This window comes from Oncorhynchus clarkii, chromosome 6 (genome assembly GCF_045791955.1).
Source record: "Oncorhynchus clarkii lewisi isolate Uvic-CL-2024 chromosome 6, UVic_Ocla_1.0, whole genome shotgun sequence".
Classification (NCBI taxonomy): Eukaryota; Metazoa; Chordata; class Actinopteri; order Salmoniformes; family Salmonidae; genus Oncorhynchus; species Oncorhynchus clarkii.
This window is the reverse complement of record NC_092152.1, coordinates 28299905-28318753: the sequence shown is the minus strand read 5'-3', so window position 1 is coordinate 28318753 and position 18849 is coordinate 28299905. Positions and strand designations below refer to the sequence as shown.

The 18849-nt window shown below is 44.2% G+C and overlaps 1 protein-coding gene across 1 annotated transcript in view; it reads left to right on the top strand.

The window, feature by feature from the left end:
* Positions 1 to 322: 322 nt before the first annotated feature.
* LOC139410908 (PDZ and LIM domain protein 2-like) overlaps positions 323 to 18849 on the top strand; it is a 60634-nt gene continuing 42107 nt past the window's right edge. Inside the window, exons 1-2 of the mRNA XM_071156566.1 lie at positions 323 to 706; positions 15212 to 15343. Coding sequence (XP_071012667.1) covers positions 15251 to 15343 — 93 coding nt within the window. The 5' untranslated portion in view covers positions 323 to 706; positions 15212 to 15250. The remainder of the gene's footprint in view (positions 707 to 15211; positions 15344 to 18849) is intronic.

The window sequence follows — 18849 nt, the reverse complement described above, 5'->3', positions numbered from 1 at the left end:
CACCCAGGCCTACAACAATCCTTCATTGTTCAAATCAAATCAAATCAAATCAATGTTTAATCAGGCTTCGAATTTATTCATAAACCTCTGACAATTAAACCAGCCCATCCTGTAGGCATGTAGGCCCATTGTCTGTAGTTGTGGTCCCTATCATTGATCAGTTACATTTTCTAATGCCATTTTTTTGTCTGCAGATGGCGCACTAAGACACACTTGCAAGGCTCTACGGCCATTCTGTAATATCTCAATTATCGCCCACCCTCACTGTATCCCGACACGCCCATGCAATTATTTTGATAACAGCACGTGTCACTGTGAGCTCATTCCTCAGAGCGGGTGTCCACAGGTGATTTCATATTGGTTCTTTATCCAATAGTCCCCAGCAATAGAAGTGCAGTTCAGGTGTCCAGAGCATTTGATCTAATAATATAGCAGCATGAATCGCTCTTAGAGGCATATGAGATTCCTGTGGGCGTTTTGGGAACAGAAAGAAGGAAACATTAACTTCATTCTGCTGTATTTTTGGAAGCGACTCGCGCGCAGGGGGTGGAGTGTGTCTGGTCCTGCGCTCTTTTCGGGTATTTTGGTGGTGTCGCCCATGAGTTTTTCACTTGAGATATTCTTCAGGAGAGCACCGTTGTTGGATCTGCAGGTGTACGGACACAATTCGACTATTACTGATTGCTGATCAACTGCCTTGATTTAGGTAAGGTTTAGGTAATTGCTATAGGCTACTTCTGTGAGTCTCTCATTTACCTGTCAGTTCTAATAATAGGCAACATTCATTTCATTCAATTATTTGGTAATTCACATTATTTACTCAAACAATTTTTTTTAAATGTATTTGAATTTCTGCAATTTTTAAAGGCCTATACCTATGAACATTGGATACAAGGGTTCTTGGTGATGTTGTCAAATTGTCTGTACACCCTGGTTGATGTAATTATTCGCTTGATTGCTACTTTTAGTTGCCCTAGCCATCTGAACAGGAACAATTTTGTTTTGTGTATCTTGGATTTATACCCAAACTCATAACAGCCTTGCCTCTGTCTTAGACCCTCATCAGTTTGTTTGACAGTTGGTTTGCCAGGAGGAATAGTTGCCACCAACAACATTATATTTCATTATGGCATGGAAACACATTAGGTGGGTGAAACTGTGGATACAGTGATGCAGTATGATCATGATGGATGCAGTGATGCAGTATGATCATGATGGATGCTTGGTACAGTAGGATCATGATGGATGCTTGGTACAGTAGGATCATGATGGATGCTTGGTACAGTAGGATCATGATGGATGCTTGGTACAGTAGGATCATGATGGATGCTTGGTACAGTAGGATCATGATGGATGCTTGGTACAGTAGGATCATGATGGATGCTTGGTGCAGTAGGATCATGATGGATGCTTGGTACAGTAGGATCATGATGGATGCTTGGTACAGTATGTGTTCAATGTAGCATAATGTACTTCCATGTTGACTGATGATTACGAAAGGAAATTAACTTAAGATCCCACGCTTCACACAGTGCATCACTAAAAGCCCTGCCTTCCACAGGTGAAACCCGAGGCACGGATACATTCATTAAATTATTCCACTCTTCACCTCGAGCTGGGCAGAACAATTCACACATTTCTTCAAAAACAAACATTGGAATGCAAGATGTGCCAGGCTTTACTCCAACTTAAATGGATGCTTCGTCCTCCTGGACGTTTTGTGGTAAAGTTTGGTACAAATGTGTTAGTTATTTGTTTGCCTGTTTAGCCACTCTAACTGATTGTAAGTAAGATGACTAGCACGAACGAAGGCTGTTAAGCTGGGGTTCGAGTTCATAACCTTGCCCACAGTCATGCGGTTTCACCATATCTTTGAATAATATTCATTTTTATTTATTCATATTTTTTTATTTCACCTTTTATTTAACTAGGTAAGCTAGTTGAGAACAAGTTCTCATATACAACTGCGACCTGGCCAAGATAAAGCAAAACAGTCCGACACAAACAACAACACAGAGTTAAACATGGAATAAACAAGCATACAGTCAATAACACCTTAGAAAAAAAGTATATATAAAGTATGTGCAAATGGCATGAGGAGGTAAGGCAATAAATAGGCCATAGTAGCGAAGTAATTACAATTTAGCAAGTTAACACTAGAGTGATGTGCAAATAGAAAAACTGGTGTGCAAAGAGCAGAAAAGTAAATAAAAACAATATGGGGATGAGGTAGGTAGATTGGGTGGTCTATTTACAGATGGGCTATTTACAGCTGCAGTAATCGGTTAGCTGCTCAGATAGCTGATGTTTAAAGTTAGTGAGGGAAATATAAGTCTCCAGCTTCAGCGATTTTTGCAATTAGTTCCAGTCATTGGCAGCAGAGAACTGGAATGAAGGGTGGCCAAAGGAGGTGTTGGCTTTGGGGATGACCAGCGAGATATACCTGCTGGAGCGCGTGCTACGGGTGGGTGTTGTTATTGTGACCAGTGAGCTGAGATAAGTTGGAGCTTTACCTAGCATAGACTTATAGATGGCCTGGAACCAGTGGGCCAGCCGACTAGAGCATACAGGTTGCAGTGGTGGGTGGTTTAAGGGGCTTTGGTGACAAAACGGATGGCACTGTGATAGACTGCATCCAGTTTGCCGAGTAGAGTATTGTAAGCTATTTTGTAAATGACATCGTCGAGGATCGGTAGGATAGTCAGTTTTTTGAGGGTGTGTTTGGTGGTGTGAGTGAAGGAGTCTTTGTTGCGAAATAGGAAGCCGATTCTAGATTTCATTTTGGATTGGAGATGTTTAATATGAGTCTGGAAGGAGAGTTTACAGTCTAGCCAGACACCTAGGTATTTGTAGTTGTCCACATATTCTAGGTCAGAACCGTCCAGAGTAGTGATGCTAGTCGGGTGGGCGGGTGCGGGCAGCGAACGGTTGAAAAGCATGCATTTGGTATTACTAGCGTTTATGAGCAGTTGGAGGCCACGGAAGGAGAGTTGTATGGCATTGAAGCTTGTTTGGTTAGTTAACACCGTGTCCAAAGAGGGGCCAGATGTATACAGAATGGTGTCGTCTGTGTAGAGGTGGATCAGAGAATAAACCGCAGCAAGAGCGACATCTTTGATATATACAGAGAAAAGAGTCGCCCCGAGAATTGAACCCTGTGGTACCCCATAGAGACTGCCAGAGGTCCGGACAACAGGCCCTTCGATTTGACACACGGAACTCTGTCTGAGAAGTAGTTGGTGAACCAGGCGAGGCAGTCATTTGAGAAACCAAGGCTGTTGAGTCTGCCGATAAGAATACGGTGATTGACAGAGTCAAAAGCCTTGGCCAGGTCGATGAAGACGGCTGCACAATACTGTCTTTTATCGATGGAGGTTATGATATCATTTAGTACCTTGAGCATGGCTGAGGTGTTCCTGTGCCCAGCTCGAAAACCGGATTGCACAGCGGAGAAGGTACGTGGGATTCGAAATTGTCAGTGATCTGTTTATTAACTTGGCTTTCAAAGACTTTAGAAAGGCAGGGCAGAATGAATATAGGTCTATAACAGTTTGGGTCTAGAGTGTCACCCCCTTTGAAGAGGGGGATGACCGTGGCAGCTTTCCAATCTTTAGGGATCTCAGACGATACGAAAGAGGTTGAACAGACTTGTAATAGGGGTTGCAACAATGGTGGCGGATAATTTTAGGAAGAGAGGGTCCAGATTGTCTAGCCCAGCTGATTTGTACGGGTCGAGGTTTTGCAGCTCTTTCAGAACATCTGCTATCTGGTTTTGGGTGAAGGAGAAGCTGGGGAGGCTTGGGCAAGTAGCTGCGGGGGTGCGGAGCTGTTGGCCGGGGTTGGGGTAGCCAGGAGGAAAGCATGGCCAGCCGTAGAGAAATGCTTATTGAAATTCTCGATTATTGTGGATTTATCGGTGGTGACAGTGTTACCTAGCCTCAGTGCAGTGGGCAGCTGGGAGGAGGTGCTCTTATTCTCCATGGACTTTAGTGTCCCAAAACTTTTTGGAGTTAGAGCTACAGGATGGAAATTTCTTTTTGAAAAAGCTAGCTTTTGCTTTCCTGACTGACTGCATGTATTGGTTCCTGACTTCCCTGAAAAGTTGCATAACGCGGGGACTTTTCGATGCTAGTGCAGTCCGCCACAGGATGTTTTTGTGCTGGTCATGGGCACTCAGGTCTGTAGTGAACCAAGGGCTATATCTGTTCTTAGTTCTGCATTTTTTGAAAGGGGCATGCTTATTTAAGATGGTGAGGAAACTACTTTTAAAGAACAACCAGGCATCCTCGACTGACGGGATGAGGTCAATATCCTTCCAGGATACCCGGGCCAGGTCGATTAGAAAGGCCTGCTCGCAGAAGTGTTTTAGGGGCCATTTGACAGTGATGAGGGGTGGTCGTTTGACCGCGGATCCATAGCGGATGCAGGCAATTAGGCAGTGATCGCTGAGATCCTGATTGAAAACAGCAGAGGTGTATTTGGAGGGCAAGTTGGTCAGGATAATATCTATGAGGGTGCCCATGTTTTAGGGTTGTACCTGTACCTTCATGAGTGTTGTCTTGTATGTTTTTGCTGGGTTGTTAGTTTTTGGCTGAGTTGTTAGTTGACCTGGCCACGATTCTGTGGATCCCCACGCAGAGCTCCTAGATGAGATTCTTGCTACGGCTGATTTTGTCTCTTGCATGTCCTGTTGCATCGTCTCAGAGCTCGGGAGAATCATGGGGGCTGACTTTGGTTCACTCTGTTGTAGGTTCCGGAGAGAGACAGGCTGTTGTACATGGATTAGCCGATTTCTCCTACGGGGTTGTTTGGCTCGGCCCTGGAGTCTGTGCAGTCAGAGGCCCAGGATGGTTGGTACAGACAGTATTTCCTGGTTCCAAAATGGGGCAGGACTTTGCATCCCATTTTAGAGCTTGTGCCCTAAACAAGCCGATCAGGGTCTAGAAATTCAGAATGCTAATGTACAGCCGGTTGTTACAATCAGTGCGCCCGGGTGATTGGTTCCCCTCCATCAACCTGATGTATGTGTACTTTCATGTGGCCATATATCCCTCTCACAGAAAGTTGTGGAGGTGGTTTTGGCACCTATGAAGTGTCTGGGGTCAGGATAATGGACTACCTGGCTGAGTCGAGGGAGCAGGTGGTGTTACACACATCCATGCTGGTTTCCCATGTTAAGCCTCTGTTTGACTCCATCTCAGTGGAGTGCGTTCTTGCTTCGCCCAATGCAACGAGTATCCCTGGGTGCCCCAACACGGGTGCAGCTCTGCTATCCAGGGTGGGGCCTGCTCTCGGGAGTGGAGGTTGCACCCCTAAGTGGTCTCCTAGATATGGGAAATGTTTGGCAAGGCCGACGTAAATCTTTACACATCGCGAGAAATGCACAATGTCGGCTGTTTTTCTTGATAAGGGGCCTGAGCGTTGGGAATGGATGCTCTCGTGCACCAGTGGCCTCAGACCCTTCTTTACGCATTTCCTTCTGTGGAGCAGATTCAGTCCACGCTGGGGAGGGTACTTCAAAAGGGCTTGTCCTTGATCCTGGCTCTCTGTCTCTCATCTTATAGTTGGGGACCTGTGGCAACTCCCGTTGCACAGGGACCTGTTGACCCAGGAGCACGGGCAGGTCTGGCAGCCGGAGATTTGGAATCTGTGGGCTTGGCCCCTGAAAGGTCTATTCTGATTGCAATGGGTCTACCTCTGAAGTGGCGGGCATTTGAGTTTTGGTGGAAAAGTAATTGTTCCCTTTCAGAGCTCTCTGGTGAACATTTTAATGTTCCTACAAGGGGTTATCGAGCAGGGTCATTAATTTCCCACCCGGAAGGTGTATATGGCAGCTATTTCAGTGGGAATTGATGGTGCCACTTCAGGAGGTGTGTTTTTTAAAAGTTGTGTGCCGTCACAGGCCAGTTTCTTATCAACCTTTTGTGCCCATTTGGGATCTGTCTTTGGTATTGAATGTGCTGTTTGAGGACCCCTTTGAAGTAATGGAGTCTGTGGATCTGAAGATCCTCTCCTACAATAACGCTCTGCTTATGACTCCACGCGTTATCTGTTCACTCCTCCTGTATAAAGTTTGCCCTTGGCGACTCTAAGGTGACATTGCGCCCTAATACGGTCTTCACCCCTAAGGTCATGTCCTACAGGTCTCTAGCTTTTGAGACTTTCCCCTTTTTGTCTCCTCCTCCTTCTGAGGATCAGCGGAGGTTACATTCACTGTGTCCGGTACAAGCGTTACGCATTTACATTGAGCAGACCAGGGGTGTCTGTTTGTGTGATCAACTTTTTGACTGTTTTGCTAATTCTGCTTGTGGTAGAGCGCTTTTTTAAGCAGCGTCTCTCCCACTGGCAAATGGCAGGAATGACCTAACGGTGTACACGCCCACTTCAGCAGGGTTCTGGCAGCGTCTTGGGCGTTGTTGAAAGGATGTAGGATACATTTGTGCTGCTGCGATTTGGGCATCACCACACACACTTGTGATGTTTTATCAGCTTGGATGTCACTGGCCCCAGTGTAGCCCACATTGTGCTAACACCTGGGGCAGGACAGGGTCGTTAGGCAGCATGTAGATTGCGCAATACCCGGGTACCGCAGGTGTTCCTGTCAGGTTCGAACTCTGGGTCGTGTGTCATTTCATTCTGTGTCAGCTGGGGTGGGCATGGGGCGTGATTTCATATCCCCATTGCTGTGTAGTGCCGAATTTACAGACTGAAAGGGAACGTACAGTTATGATAATAAATACTGCTCGCTGAATGAGCAAAACAAGTTACAACACCTGTTCAGCCCTGTGCCGCCAGCTCGGTGAAGACTGGTACTGAATTGAAGGAATTAATCCGTGCCTCGGGTTTATCTTCTGTGGAAGGCCGGTGAGGCAGGGTATTCATTGGCCTTGTCTGGCGTGATTCGAATGTTCTTCAGTAGAGGGTGATAGTGCGCAAACTCCCCCGTAGCTGTGTTGTACCTTGTTTCCCTCCTTCAGAGAACAGTAGTTATAGTCATAACTGCATTTTTTTTAGGGGTACAGGTTTTAAAAAAACTATAAAAGAGAAGAGCACAAAGATAACTCCAACCCATTGCCACCCTCAGTCCCCATTCACCCGTCCGCATCCTCCTTCCTCACCCGAAGAAAGAATGCCTTCCACCCCTTCACATCCCAACCAGCAACCGAGGTTGCCCATCAGTCCCCACCCCCCTTTAAACCTTAAAATGTATCACAAAATTATTAATCTTGAGAAATGACTTTGTCGAACCAACAAAATAACTAGGGCATTACAATGATGGTGAAAACTGGGATAAATGAGGATGCACAGAGGCACATGTCAAAAAGCAGAATTTTGGCACTTTAGCAAGTCTTTATTCATATTAAAAATCACATGTATTGAATTTTTATTGGATCTATATTAAAGGGCACTTCATGTAATATAACAGGCTTTTAAAGTGCAATATTTGCGCACAATATCTACTTAAAATATCAAAGGGACACAAAAGGCACTCATTTCCAAAATTAAATCGAGAATGGGCTTCCTATTTCGCAACAAAGCCTCCTCCACTCATGCTGCTAAACATACCCTCATAAAACTGACTATCCTACCGATCCTTGACTTCAGCGATAGCATTTACAAAATAGCCTCCAACACTCTACTCAGCAAACTGGATGTAGCCTATCACCGTGCCATCCAAAGCCCCATATACTACCCACCACTGCGACCTGCATGCTTTCGTTGGCTGGCCCTCACTACATATTCGTCGTCAAATCAACTGGCTCTATGATAGGTAAAGCCCCGCCTTATCTCAGCTCACTGGTCACCATAGCAACACCCACTCGTAGCACACACTCCAGCAGGTATATTTCACTGGTCAGGTCACCCCCAAAGCCAACACTTACTTTGGACACCTTTCCTTCCAGTTCTCTGCTGCCAATGACTGGAACGAATTGCATAAATCACTGAAGCTGGAGTCTTATCTCCCTCTCTAACTTTAAGCATCAGCTGTCAGAGCAGCTTACCGATCAAATCAAATGTATTTATATAGCCCTTCGTACATCAGCTGATATCTCAAAGTGCTGTACAGAAACCCAGCCTAAAACCCCAAACAGCAAGCAATGCAGGTGTAGAAGCACGGTGGCTAGGAAAAACTCCCTAGAAAGGCCAAAACCTAGGAAGAAACCTAGAGAGGAACCATGCTATGTGGGGTGGCCAGTCCTCTTCTGGCTGTGCCGGGTGGAGATTATAACAGAACATGGCCAAGATGTTCAAATGTTCATAAATGACCAGCATGGTCAAATAATAATAAGGCAGAACAGTTGAAACTGGAGCAGCAGCACGGTCAGGTGGACTGGGGACAGCAAGGAGTCATCATGTCAGGTATTCCTGGGGCATGGTCCTAGGGCTCAGGTCCTCCGAGAGAGAGAAAGAAAGATAAAATTAGAGAGAGCATATGTGGGATGGCCAGTCCTCTTCTGGCTGTGCCGGGTGGAGATTATAACAGAACATGGCCAAGATGTTCAAATGTTCATAAATGACCAGCATGGTCAAATAATAATAAGGCAGAACAGTTTAAACTGGAGCAGCAGCACGGTCAGGTGGACTGGGGACAGCAAGGAGTCATCATGTCAGGTATTCCTGGGGCATGGTCCTAGGGCTCAGGTCCTCCGAGAGAGAGAAAGAAAGAGAGAATTAGAGAGAGCATATGTGGGATGACCAGTCCTCTTCTGGCTGTGCTGGGTGGAGATTATAACAGAACATGGCCAAGATGTTCAAATGTTCATAAATGACCAGCATGGTCGAATAATAATAAGGCAGAACAGTTTAAACTGGAGCAGCAGCACGGCCAGGTGGACTGGGGACAGCAAGGAGTCATCATGTCAGGTAGTCCTGGGGCATGGTCCTAGGGCTCAGGTCCTCCGAGAGAGAGAAAGAAAGAAAGAGAGAAGGAGAGAATTAGAGAACGCACACTTAGATTCACACAGGACACCGAATAGGACAGGAGAAGTACTCCAGATATAACAAACTGACCCTAGCCCCCCGACACATAAACTACTGCAGCATAAATACTGGAGGCTGAGACAGGAGGGGTCAGGAGACACTGTGGCCCCATCCGAGGACACCCCCGATTACTGTACCTGTAACACAGCCAATCTATAAATAGCACACCCAACTATCTCATCCCCATATTATTACTTACCCTCTTGCTCTTTTGCACCCCAGTATCTCTATCTATCATTCCAGTGTTAATGCTACATTGTAATTATTTTGCCTCCATGGCCTATTTATTGCCTACCTCCCTACTCTTCTACATTTGCACACACTATACATATACTGTATGTTTCTCCTGTGTTATTGACTGTACGTTTGTTTATGTGTAACTCTGTGTTGTTGTTTTTGTTGCACTGCTTTGCTTTATCTTGTCCAGGTCACATTTGTAAATGAGAACTTGTTCTCAACTGGCCTACCTGGTTAAATAAAGGTGAAATCAAATAGGAATGAAAACAGGAATGTTTCACCTCTGATATGCCCAAACCAAGCCATTCAGACAACTTGGATTGAACCCCCCCCCCCCCCCCCCCCCCACTCTTGTTTTCAATTGTGTCTGTTTCCTGATGACTCTGCTGTTCTGGGTGTGCAGGGCCGTGGCACCACAAACAATCCACAGACTGAAACAGACCACTGTAATTTTGGACAAGTAGTAGCGTTTTAGAGAATGCAGGACAATGGCCAACGAATTTAGCTGCTCACGACTTCGTGGAAACATTTTATTTGTTTGGCCATTCCTCTTGTTTTTTCAATATGCTAACCATGCCTCTATATTATTTGTATGGTTTGAATAAGGACGTTTTCTCCTGAGCCCTTACTCAGTTTGTTATATGCTCTTTTGCATAGGGCTTTTTCTCTGAATCACAAGGAGAATCATTAACTGGTATGCTGTTGTTCTGCCGGAAGTTACACTCCGATACAATCTGGTGGAGTTTGTATGATGAAAGCTTCACTGTTGCTTGTTTTCTTGTTTCTGATAGCTTTGTGGTTTTCTCAGTGTCTGTCTTTGACGAGACGGATGCGTGTCACTGGATGACTGCCTCATGTCGAGTCCTTTTCACATCTAGTTTCAGTTCAATATACATTCATAGACTTTCTGTCTGCCTCCTTTAATAGCACAGTTTCTGTTCTCTGTAAGATGTCTCCCAGTAAGAAAAATAACATTGAAAATACGTCTTTTAGAGGTATTTTCCAGATGTTGACATCATGTCCATTTCAAGAGCTGAATGAAAGGTTGGAAGATGTTTTTGCCAGACGCCGAAGAGATGTCTTGTGTCCGGACTGCCCCCCCCCCCCCAAAAAAAATTATGACGCTGTTAGTAAATGCTTAGTGGGCAGTCATGATGTTTCACAGTCATGGCTGCCATCCCATTTCTGACACCAATGCAGCGGATGACAAATCTGGGTCGTGGCGTGAAAGGCAAACACCCTACTGGACCAATTATAGATGTCTATATTTGGGCCAAATCAAGGCCGGACCGGACCAAATCTGATCCAATCAAAAGGCGTATTTTTTGGGGCCGAATTAAGGCTAGCACGGACTGGACCAAATCTAGACCAATGGACGTCTATGTTTCCCAAGTGTGAACAGCACAGTATATGATTGGTTCAGATTTTGTCCGGACCTGATCAAATCTGAACCAATCATAGATGTCTATGTTTGTGGGTTTGTGGATGTTGACATGAAGGCCGGCCCAGCCCAAGTCAAATCTAAACCAATTTATAGACGGACCAAAAATCAACGTCCGGGGATAATGCTTGATGGTAAATGCTTAGTAGGCTGCTCTGCTCAGTGTTTGTGTGACCATTGGGAACATTGCCTGAGATGGCTTTAGAGTTTGAATGGGCTGCGGAGATACATCATTGCAAAACAATTTTGAAAACGTGCATGTGATGAACATGATAAGGCAGTGGTAAACTTTCCTGTGTCTCCCTCAGTGGATCTGAAGGCTTAATGGCCCGTGTAGGGGATGTGGTAAGGTGGCCTGATTGCTGTGCGAAGTGGGGAGTCTGTCTGAATCTGCTTAGTGCTAACACCAGTAATATGATCCTCAGATGATGCTGTTGAGAGAGAAGTGGAGCCAGTTCTTTCTGAAGCCACACCACTGACATAACCATGGCTAATGTACCTAGTAGTAACAACCGTAACAATAGCTTCTATTGTTTTGACACTTATTGCCACAGTTTTGATGACAAGATATAAAGAACATATTTGATCCAATAATTAAGTCCCTTTCATAACAGGTTCAATTAATGATTACATTGAAATCAATGAAATTCCAGAGCTAATTTATTAGAGAGATATATTAGCGTATACATTTAACCTGTCACTTTTTCCTTTTAAGTGTGAGGAACCTGCAGCTCATTCTTAGACGATAATAGTAGTCTCACAACCTAGGAACGTCTCAGTCACTCATCTTCCTTCAACAACACCCCATTCTTTTAATATCGCATCTGTTATTGTCATCACCTTAGTGATGGCAGTTTTACTGATCAAATCACTGTGTGTGGTTAGTGTGAGAATGTTATTCCACATCATTTAACATGGGGAGAGGCTTTCCATGGCATTCCTCTGTCTATTCAGTGGGTGTGTGACCGGGCAGGCAGCAGGACAGGTGTCCTATCAACCACATTCCTCCTCACGAAAAGGAGTGTGCTTGGAAACATTATAGGGCATAGCCATCAGCCAAACAAGAGCACTCACAAAAGCTATGTAAGTTCACAGAGCTAAATGGCCAGAAGCAAGAGATTTGTAAAGTGTGAATCATACACAGAGCATTCCGCTGCAACCACAACAGTGGATGGTGTGTGTTTCCTAAAGTTCAGGCCTGGGTATAACCTGGTTCTGCAATAACCAGGTGAAAGGTGAAGAGTGTGAGCTGAGTATGGTACATAAGCAGACATGTTCATATCCAGGCCTGGCATCTTCTCTGTGCCAGCCAGCAAGACTTGTCTTCAAAGCGCATAATCAGAGTAGAGCAACCCTGCCATAATTGTGGTTTAGCGACACACGCATGAAACCCAAGACTCACCCAAGGGTGTGTTAGAGTAATCTTACTATGCTTACCTATGCTAAACTGTAGATGATTTCACAGACCTGTTTTAGCAGGTCTCACACACACATTCACAATTACGTAGTTTGAAGTGACGGTTAACAAAGGAGAATGTACAGCGAGATGAGGCTAATTGACTGTAATCTGCTTGTCTGTTGAACACTGCTGGCACCATGCCTGTTTGAGCATTGAGCAACAGTCTGGAACCCAGCACCTGGATATGAGAGCTGTTCTCCACTCTCCTCTGTGTTTCTCCTACCTTTACCCGAAGGGGCTGCTCTCTCAAAGACATGACAAGTGCCTGGGGGCTTTTTCATGACAGTTTGAACTCTCCATAGAGATCATTCTCCACTTGGAAACTGAATGCAGCCTTCAAGTCTGTCTGTGCAATTGATTTCAACAACCTTAATCAAAGTCATTATTGCTTCATTCACCTTTGATACTCTAGATTTCACAACTGAAACTCTAGATGATACTGCGTATAAAGTGTTGTAAAGTAGACCATGGCAATATACGGTATACCATGATCAAATATTTATGGTATTAGGTAGACCGGCACAGCGGACGTGAGCGTATTTGACTGGACCGACCAGTTTCTAGTTCTTCTGAACTGTGGTTACCTGATGTGTGGAGACGTGAGCCAGATGGAATACCTACTTGATAGAATTTCTCCTCATTGTGTGGGTGTGTTTTATTGTGCTGCCATTGCTGCTTGGTAGCCAAAGCAACGAGTTCTCACCAGAATATAATCCACCACTGGGCTCAGTTTAAAAAATGTTTTTTTTTAATGCATTTGAAATTTGTACCTATACTATTAAACATTAATTATATTGTTGTTTCATCGCTTATTTTTTTAAGCTCCATTTAACACCTGGTGCAAATGTATTATCATAGTGATCTGTTTGGTAACAACTGGAGAGTTTCAGGTCAATAGCGCTCTTCCAAAGGTAAGCAGCTATCACCCTTACACTGCCTGACAATAAATAGCAAGCAGCTTTACAGTGATAACAGTTTTTCCATAAATCATAAATTAGCACTGTGCCTTGTTGATAATGATTCCAGTTAAGCAGGAGACATGCTGATCCTGGCCCATTGGACTAATTAAACAGCCCAGAGACGGAGAACGTTAGGGTGTCTGTCTGTCCCCAGGGATTACAGCAAGAACAACAACTGGCGCCTCGGCTGTTTCTCATGTCCACAGCAATTAAGGGCGGTTAATGATGGTGAGCCTGGTAACCACGCTAATTGCCTGAATGTGCTAATGACTGGGTGGGTTTGTGCTGATTGTTCCAGACCCTTGTGGAATGTACAGACAGACGGCTGTAGATGGCTGAAATGGGCCAGTGTAGGGAGGGAGAGATGTCCCAGATCCTGACTGGGTTCACTGTTTGCTCTGTTTCTGTATGGATAGCTGTGGAACCAGCCTTGGGGCCTAACGATAGATGATCCATTCAATTCTAACACTATGGTGTATGGAACTAGACGGATCATATTTACAGGAAGATTTAAGACCAGTGAGAGCATGTCCAGTCACAGTGCATTCTCCACCAATGATCAGTTCTTATTCCAGATTCGTGGCCTATGACGATAAGATTAAGCCTGCGGCCATGTGGTGCACCAAGGTTCAGTTATTGATCTGACCAAGTATGTTTTGTCTCAAACTCTGACCTACATATACACAGTAATGCTGGAAAGTTACATAACAGGGACCTGTGAAGACAGAATTGGGAAACATCAGCTTTTTGTTGTAGGATCTGTCAGCATTTTCTTCTTGGTCAAACATGTTTTGTCAGAAGTTCACAGATTTCAACAGAGACTCAAACCAGATAACGTCTTCATTTCTCAATACATATTTGCAAGACTGAGCATGCTTTCAATTCTATATTTACCTTGAAGTTCTGCAATAAGGCTGCTGTCAGATATGTGAAATTGAATTAATTGAGCCTACACTAAATAGACTTAATAATGACACTTTCCCTTTCTGTTTCTCTGTTTTCTGCAACAATGCTTCCCCTTATTTTATGGTGTGTTGTGAATAGTTGTATGGTCGTGGGAGCACTTAACCAAGTATTAATAAGAGCATTGCTGTGTAGTTGAGGTGCCTCTCTACTAAAGCAGCAGCAGCAGTGTGTGTGAGAGCGAGAAAGAGAAACTATGCTGCCCTGTGGTGTGGTCTGTGTGTCTTCCAGTCGGGCCGGAGTTCCACCTCCTCCTCGTCTCCTCACCACAGCATGAATTACCAAAGAGCAGGAGAGCTGTCAGTGTCTCAACACAAGCACATGTGCAAATGAAAAACACTACAGCCCACACTGCATGAGAAGGACAGAATTATGGGGGCCAACTGTATACTGTACCCAGCTGACGCATAGACCTTACTGTAAAACAGACACATCCTAGCAGAATCCTGTGCTATGATCCCAATTAAACTACGAGGGAAGTCCATGGTTAAAAATTAGTTACTTTTGTATATATAGTGTATGTGGACACCACTTCAAATTAGTATATTTGGCTATTTCAGCCACACCCGTTGCTGACGGGTGTATAAAATTGAGCACACAGCCATGCAATCTCTATAGACAAACATTTGCAGTCGAATGGTTTTAGTCATGTGGTGTATGTGGATCTACTCAACATAAATGTTTGAATATTATTTTACTGTGGTATTATACAACTTTTTTTGTGTTTTTTTTTCTTTTTCTCTCATTTGGACTTCATGAAACTAAGGGTGTGCAAGAACTTCAATGTCGCGGCAGGTAGCCTAGTGGTTAGAGCATTGGGCCAATAACCAAAAGGTTGCTAGATCAAATCCTTGAGCTGACAAGGTAAAAATCTGTTGTTCTGCCTCTGAACAAGGCAGTTAACCCACTGTTTCTAGGCCATCATTGTAAATAAGAATTTGTTCTTAACTGACTTGCCTAGTTAACTAAAGGTTAAATAATTGTTTTTTTTAATCTAGTCGTGTCGTTGGTTTTCAGATTCCTCCCATTTCTTTTATATCAAGAGGATCTAATCAAGTAGGAGATAAAAGGCAGACGTTGCAGTTCTAACGTATTTATCTTATATAGTCACTGCAGCAAAAAAAGCATGACTGATGACGGAACCTCTCTCTCTCTCGCTCTCCTTTACAGGGTTTGAGCAGGCAGTGGGTGGCGACCTCTGGTCACGTGATGGCGCTGACAGTAAACCTGATTGGTCCGTCTCCATGGGGCTTTAGAATATACGGAGGAAGAGACTTCAAGAAGGTGATAACAGTTTCCAAGGTAATCGCTAATGACCTTAATGCTCAGTCACACCATATCCTCTGTAAAGGAAAACATGCAATGCCTACTCAACTTCCTCAGTCTCTGCTGTACTTCTCTGCTCCTCTCATTGTTTCTCAATTGGCTGCCTTCTACCTGTTTCCTTAACAACTGTATCCAGTCAGATTGGAGTAAAAGCTACATCAGGAGGAAACCAGTTATTACAGTTAGGGTTGAGTGGTGTGCCGTGTGTGCGTGTGTGTGTGTGTGTGTTAGTGCACATGTTGTTTTACTATTCTTGATTTTCTAAGCTTGTGAGGAAACAACAGGAAGATCGAGCTGTAGAAGGCAAGATATTAGCAGAGTTCTACTCCGTAAACAGACTCAGGATATCCAGGGCAGACTGCTCCCTGCCACAGCCACTCTGAAACCTAGGGAGACTGCCCACGCCACAGCCACAGACAAAAATAGCTGTTTTCTTGTGATGATGGGCATTCCTTCTCATTCACTCCCTCTACCATGTAGCCAACAACACCAGCATGCAGGGGACACTGGGAACTGTGTCTCAAATATCAAACAGTCTCATAGAAGAAACAGGGGTCCATGCTGTGCGGGAGACCTCATCAGTGAAAGTGGTTGTAAAACCCACTTGGAGAAGCAACATGTTTCCCTCCCTCCCTCCTCCTCTCTGGTTAAGCAGCTATGGCTTTGGACTGTCTGAAGTGGTTGCATCTTGGCACTGAAACAACATGGATGCCCCATCTTTTCCCGTTCTGAAGAGAGCTTCCCCCTGTTTTTGCAGGGCATAGCCCCCTGTAAAAATCTGCACCCTTAGTTTATGTGAAGTGAGGCGTGCCCTGATCAGAAAAGACACGTATCATTGTGGGTTGCCAGAGCAACGCTTAATTGCCACTTGAGTAGACCCACAGACATGACACCTCTGCCATCTTGCTTCGCAAAAGGGACAAACGCCTTGTAGCCTGGCATTCTTTCTGCAATCTGCCATGTTTCTGTTGGAGATGTATGAAGGAGACCTCTTCATCTTCACTGATTGTGTCTTTTTAATTTTCCTCTTTCTGTTTTTAATTTTGGGCCAGCCTTGTTGATGCTGCTCTTAAAGAGTAGATATAGCATAAACATAACCACATGTAATATATGGTTTTGCATTAGAATACATATTAAAAGTCCCAATGCAAAGTTATACCACACTATTCTATTTGAGTTAGTGCATAAAACTGATCAGTTTCAATAAAATCTTCAGCCCACTTACAAGCAAATACTTTGAATGTATTATTACAAGTCAGCTTGCAAGGTTGCTAGCCAACTAGTCTGCTAATGTTAGCCCTACTGGCCTGCTAATGCTATGTTAGCAACTGGCTGACTCACGCAGTGCCATCAACACCTAGCTTACAGCTACATTAAAGTAAACCAAAGTTTTGGAAATACATAATGCCATCTAACCAAATAATATTACCCCTATATGCAATTATCTTAGCCAGCCAGCTAAAGTTAGTTGGCTAGGCTAGCTAGCATGATAAAATTACTAACTAGCCAACCATCACGGTCTGCATAGCTAAGTAGTAAGCCAGAGAACAACTAGTCTAGCATAGGCAGAAAGCCACAGAACACGCACACAAAAACAACAAAAAGCCAACGACATAAAGTAGAGAGAGTGGAAACTTACCGATTGACGGCTGAGTTAGCTACCAAAGTCAAAGAAGAGACAAGGAGAGGCCTTCAGAGGGAGAGTCAGCTAGCTAATCCAATAGCGATATAGTGAGGTAAATCCACATTGAATTTACCCGGTTTATTTCCATCATTGCTGACACTTACGATCTACCGGTAGGTCGGGAGAAAATTGAGGTTGCAGGTATCACATTCACGCTCCGCACAGCACCTGGTTTGAGTCTCATTTCGAATCCTGCCTTCCACTGGCCTAGTGGTTAGAGCGTTGGACCAGTAACCGAAAGGTTGCTGGATTGAATCCCTGAGCTGACAAGGTAGAAATCTGTTGTTGTGCCCCTGAGCAAGGCAGTTTAGCCACTGTTCCCCGGGCGCCGAAGACGTGGATGTTGATTTAAGGCAGTTCCCCGCACCTCTCTGATTCAGAGGAAGACGTTATAAATGTGGAAGACACATTTCAGTTGTACAATTGACTAGGTATCCCCTTCCCTTAAACTAAGCTATCAAAGTCCTCCAGGGTGAAATGAGCATCGCATACAGTAGACATGCACATGGTTCCCATTCTCCAATCTGCTTTCTTCAACCGGACAAACCATTCCAACTTCAAAGCTTGCTTCTTATTTTTGGGCCACAAAGGATTGGGCATCGAAATTAGTCATAACCCTGTCCTTGTGGGTATTACTGCACTATCTACAAATGACGGAAAATGACTACAACACTGACTCGCTCATTCGACTATCACGACCAAATGCACAGGAGAAAGGGTTTCTTTATCGTGAATGTACATAGTAGTTCACCAGTGCAAACACTTGGTTTGAAATGCATTTACATGCTAGCATGGCTAGTACCTAACATTAGCCAGCTGGAACTAGCTAGGTAGCACCGGCTCTCCATATGACGTTGAGAAATAGTGCATTGTGGGTAGTTCCAATATATCCAGAAATAAGTTTATAAATATGCAAAAATGCTAAAACATAACTGTTTGTAGTTATAGGTAACCAGATCGTGACTACAACTAAGTTGCTAAGTCTTTGACCACACTGTCAAATAAAATAAAATGCTATTGGTCACATACACGTGTTTAGCAGATGATATTGTGGGTGTAGTGAAATGCTTGTGTTTTCAGCTCCGACAGTGCAGTAATACATCTATCAATTTCACAACATATACCCAATACACACAAATATAAGTAAAGGAATGGATTAAGAATATATAAATATATGGATAAGCAATGTCAGAGCAGAACTAGACTAAGATACAGTAGAATATAATACAGTATATACATATGAGATGACAAATGCAAAATATGTCAACATTATTAAAGTGACTAGTGTTTCATTTATTAAAGAGGCCAGTGATTTCAAGTCTATGTATATAGGCAGTAGCCTCTAATGTGCTAGTGATGGCTATTTAACAGTCTGATGGCCTTGAGATAGAAGTTGTTTTTCAGTCTCTTGTTCCCAGCTTTGATGCACCTGCACTGACCTCGCCTTCTGGATGATAGCGGGGTGAACAGGCAGTGGCTCAGGTGGTTGTTGTCCTTGATGATCTTTTTGGCCTTCCTGTGACATCGGGTGCTGCAGGTGTCCTGGAGGGCAGGTAGTTTGCCCGCAGTGATGTGTTGGGCAGACCACACTACCCTCTAGAGAACCCTGTGGTTGCAGGCAGTGCAGTTGCAGTACCAGGTGGTGATACAGCCTGACAGGATGCTCTCAATTGTGCATCTGTAAAAGTTTGAGGGTTTTAGGTGCCAAGCCAAATTTCTTCAGCCTCCTGAGGTTGAAGAGGTGCTGTCGCACCTTCATCACAGTCTCTGTGTGGGTGGACCATTTCAGTTTGTCAGT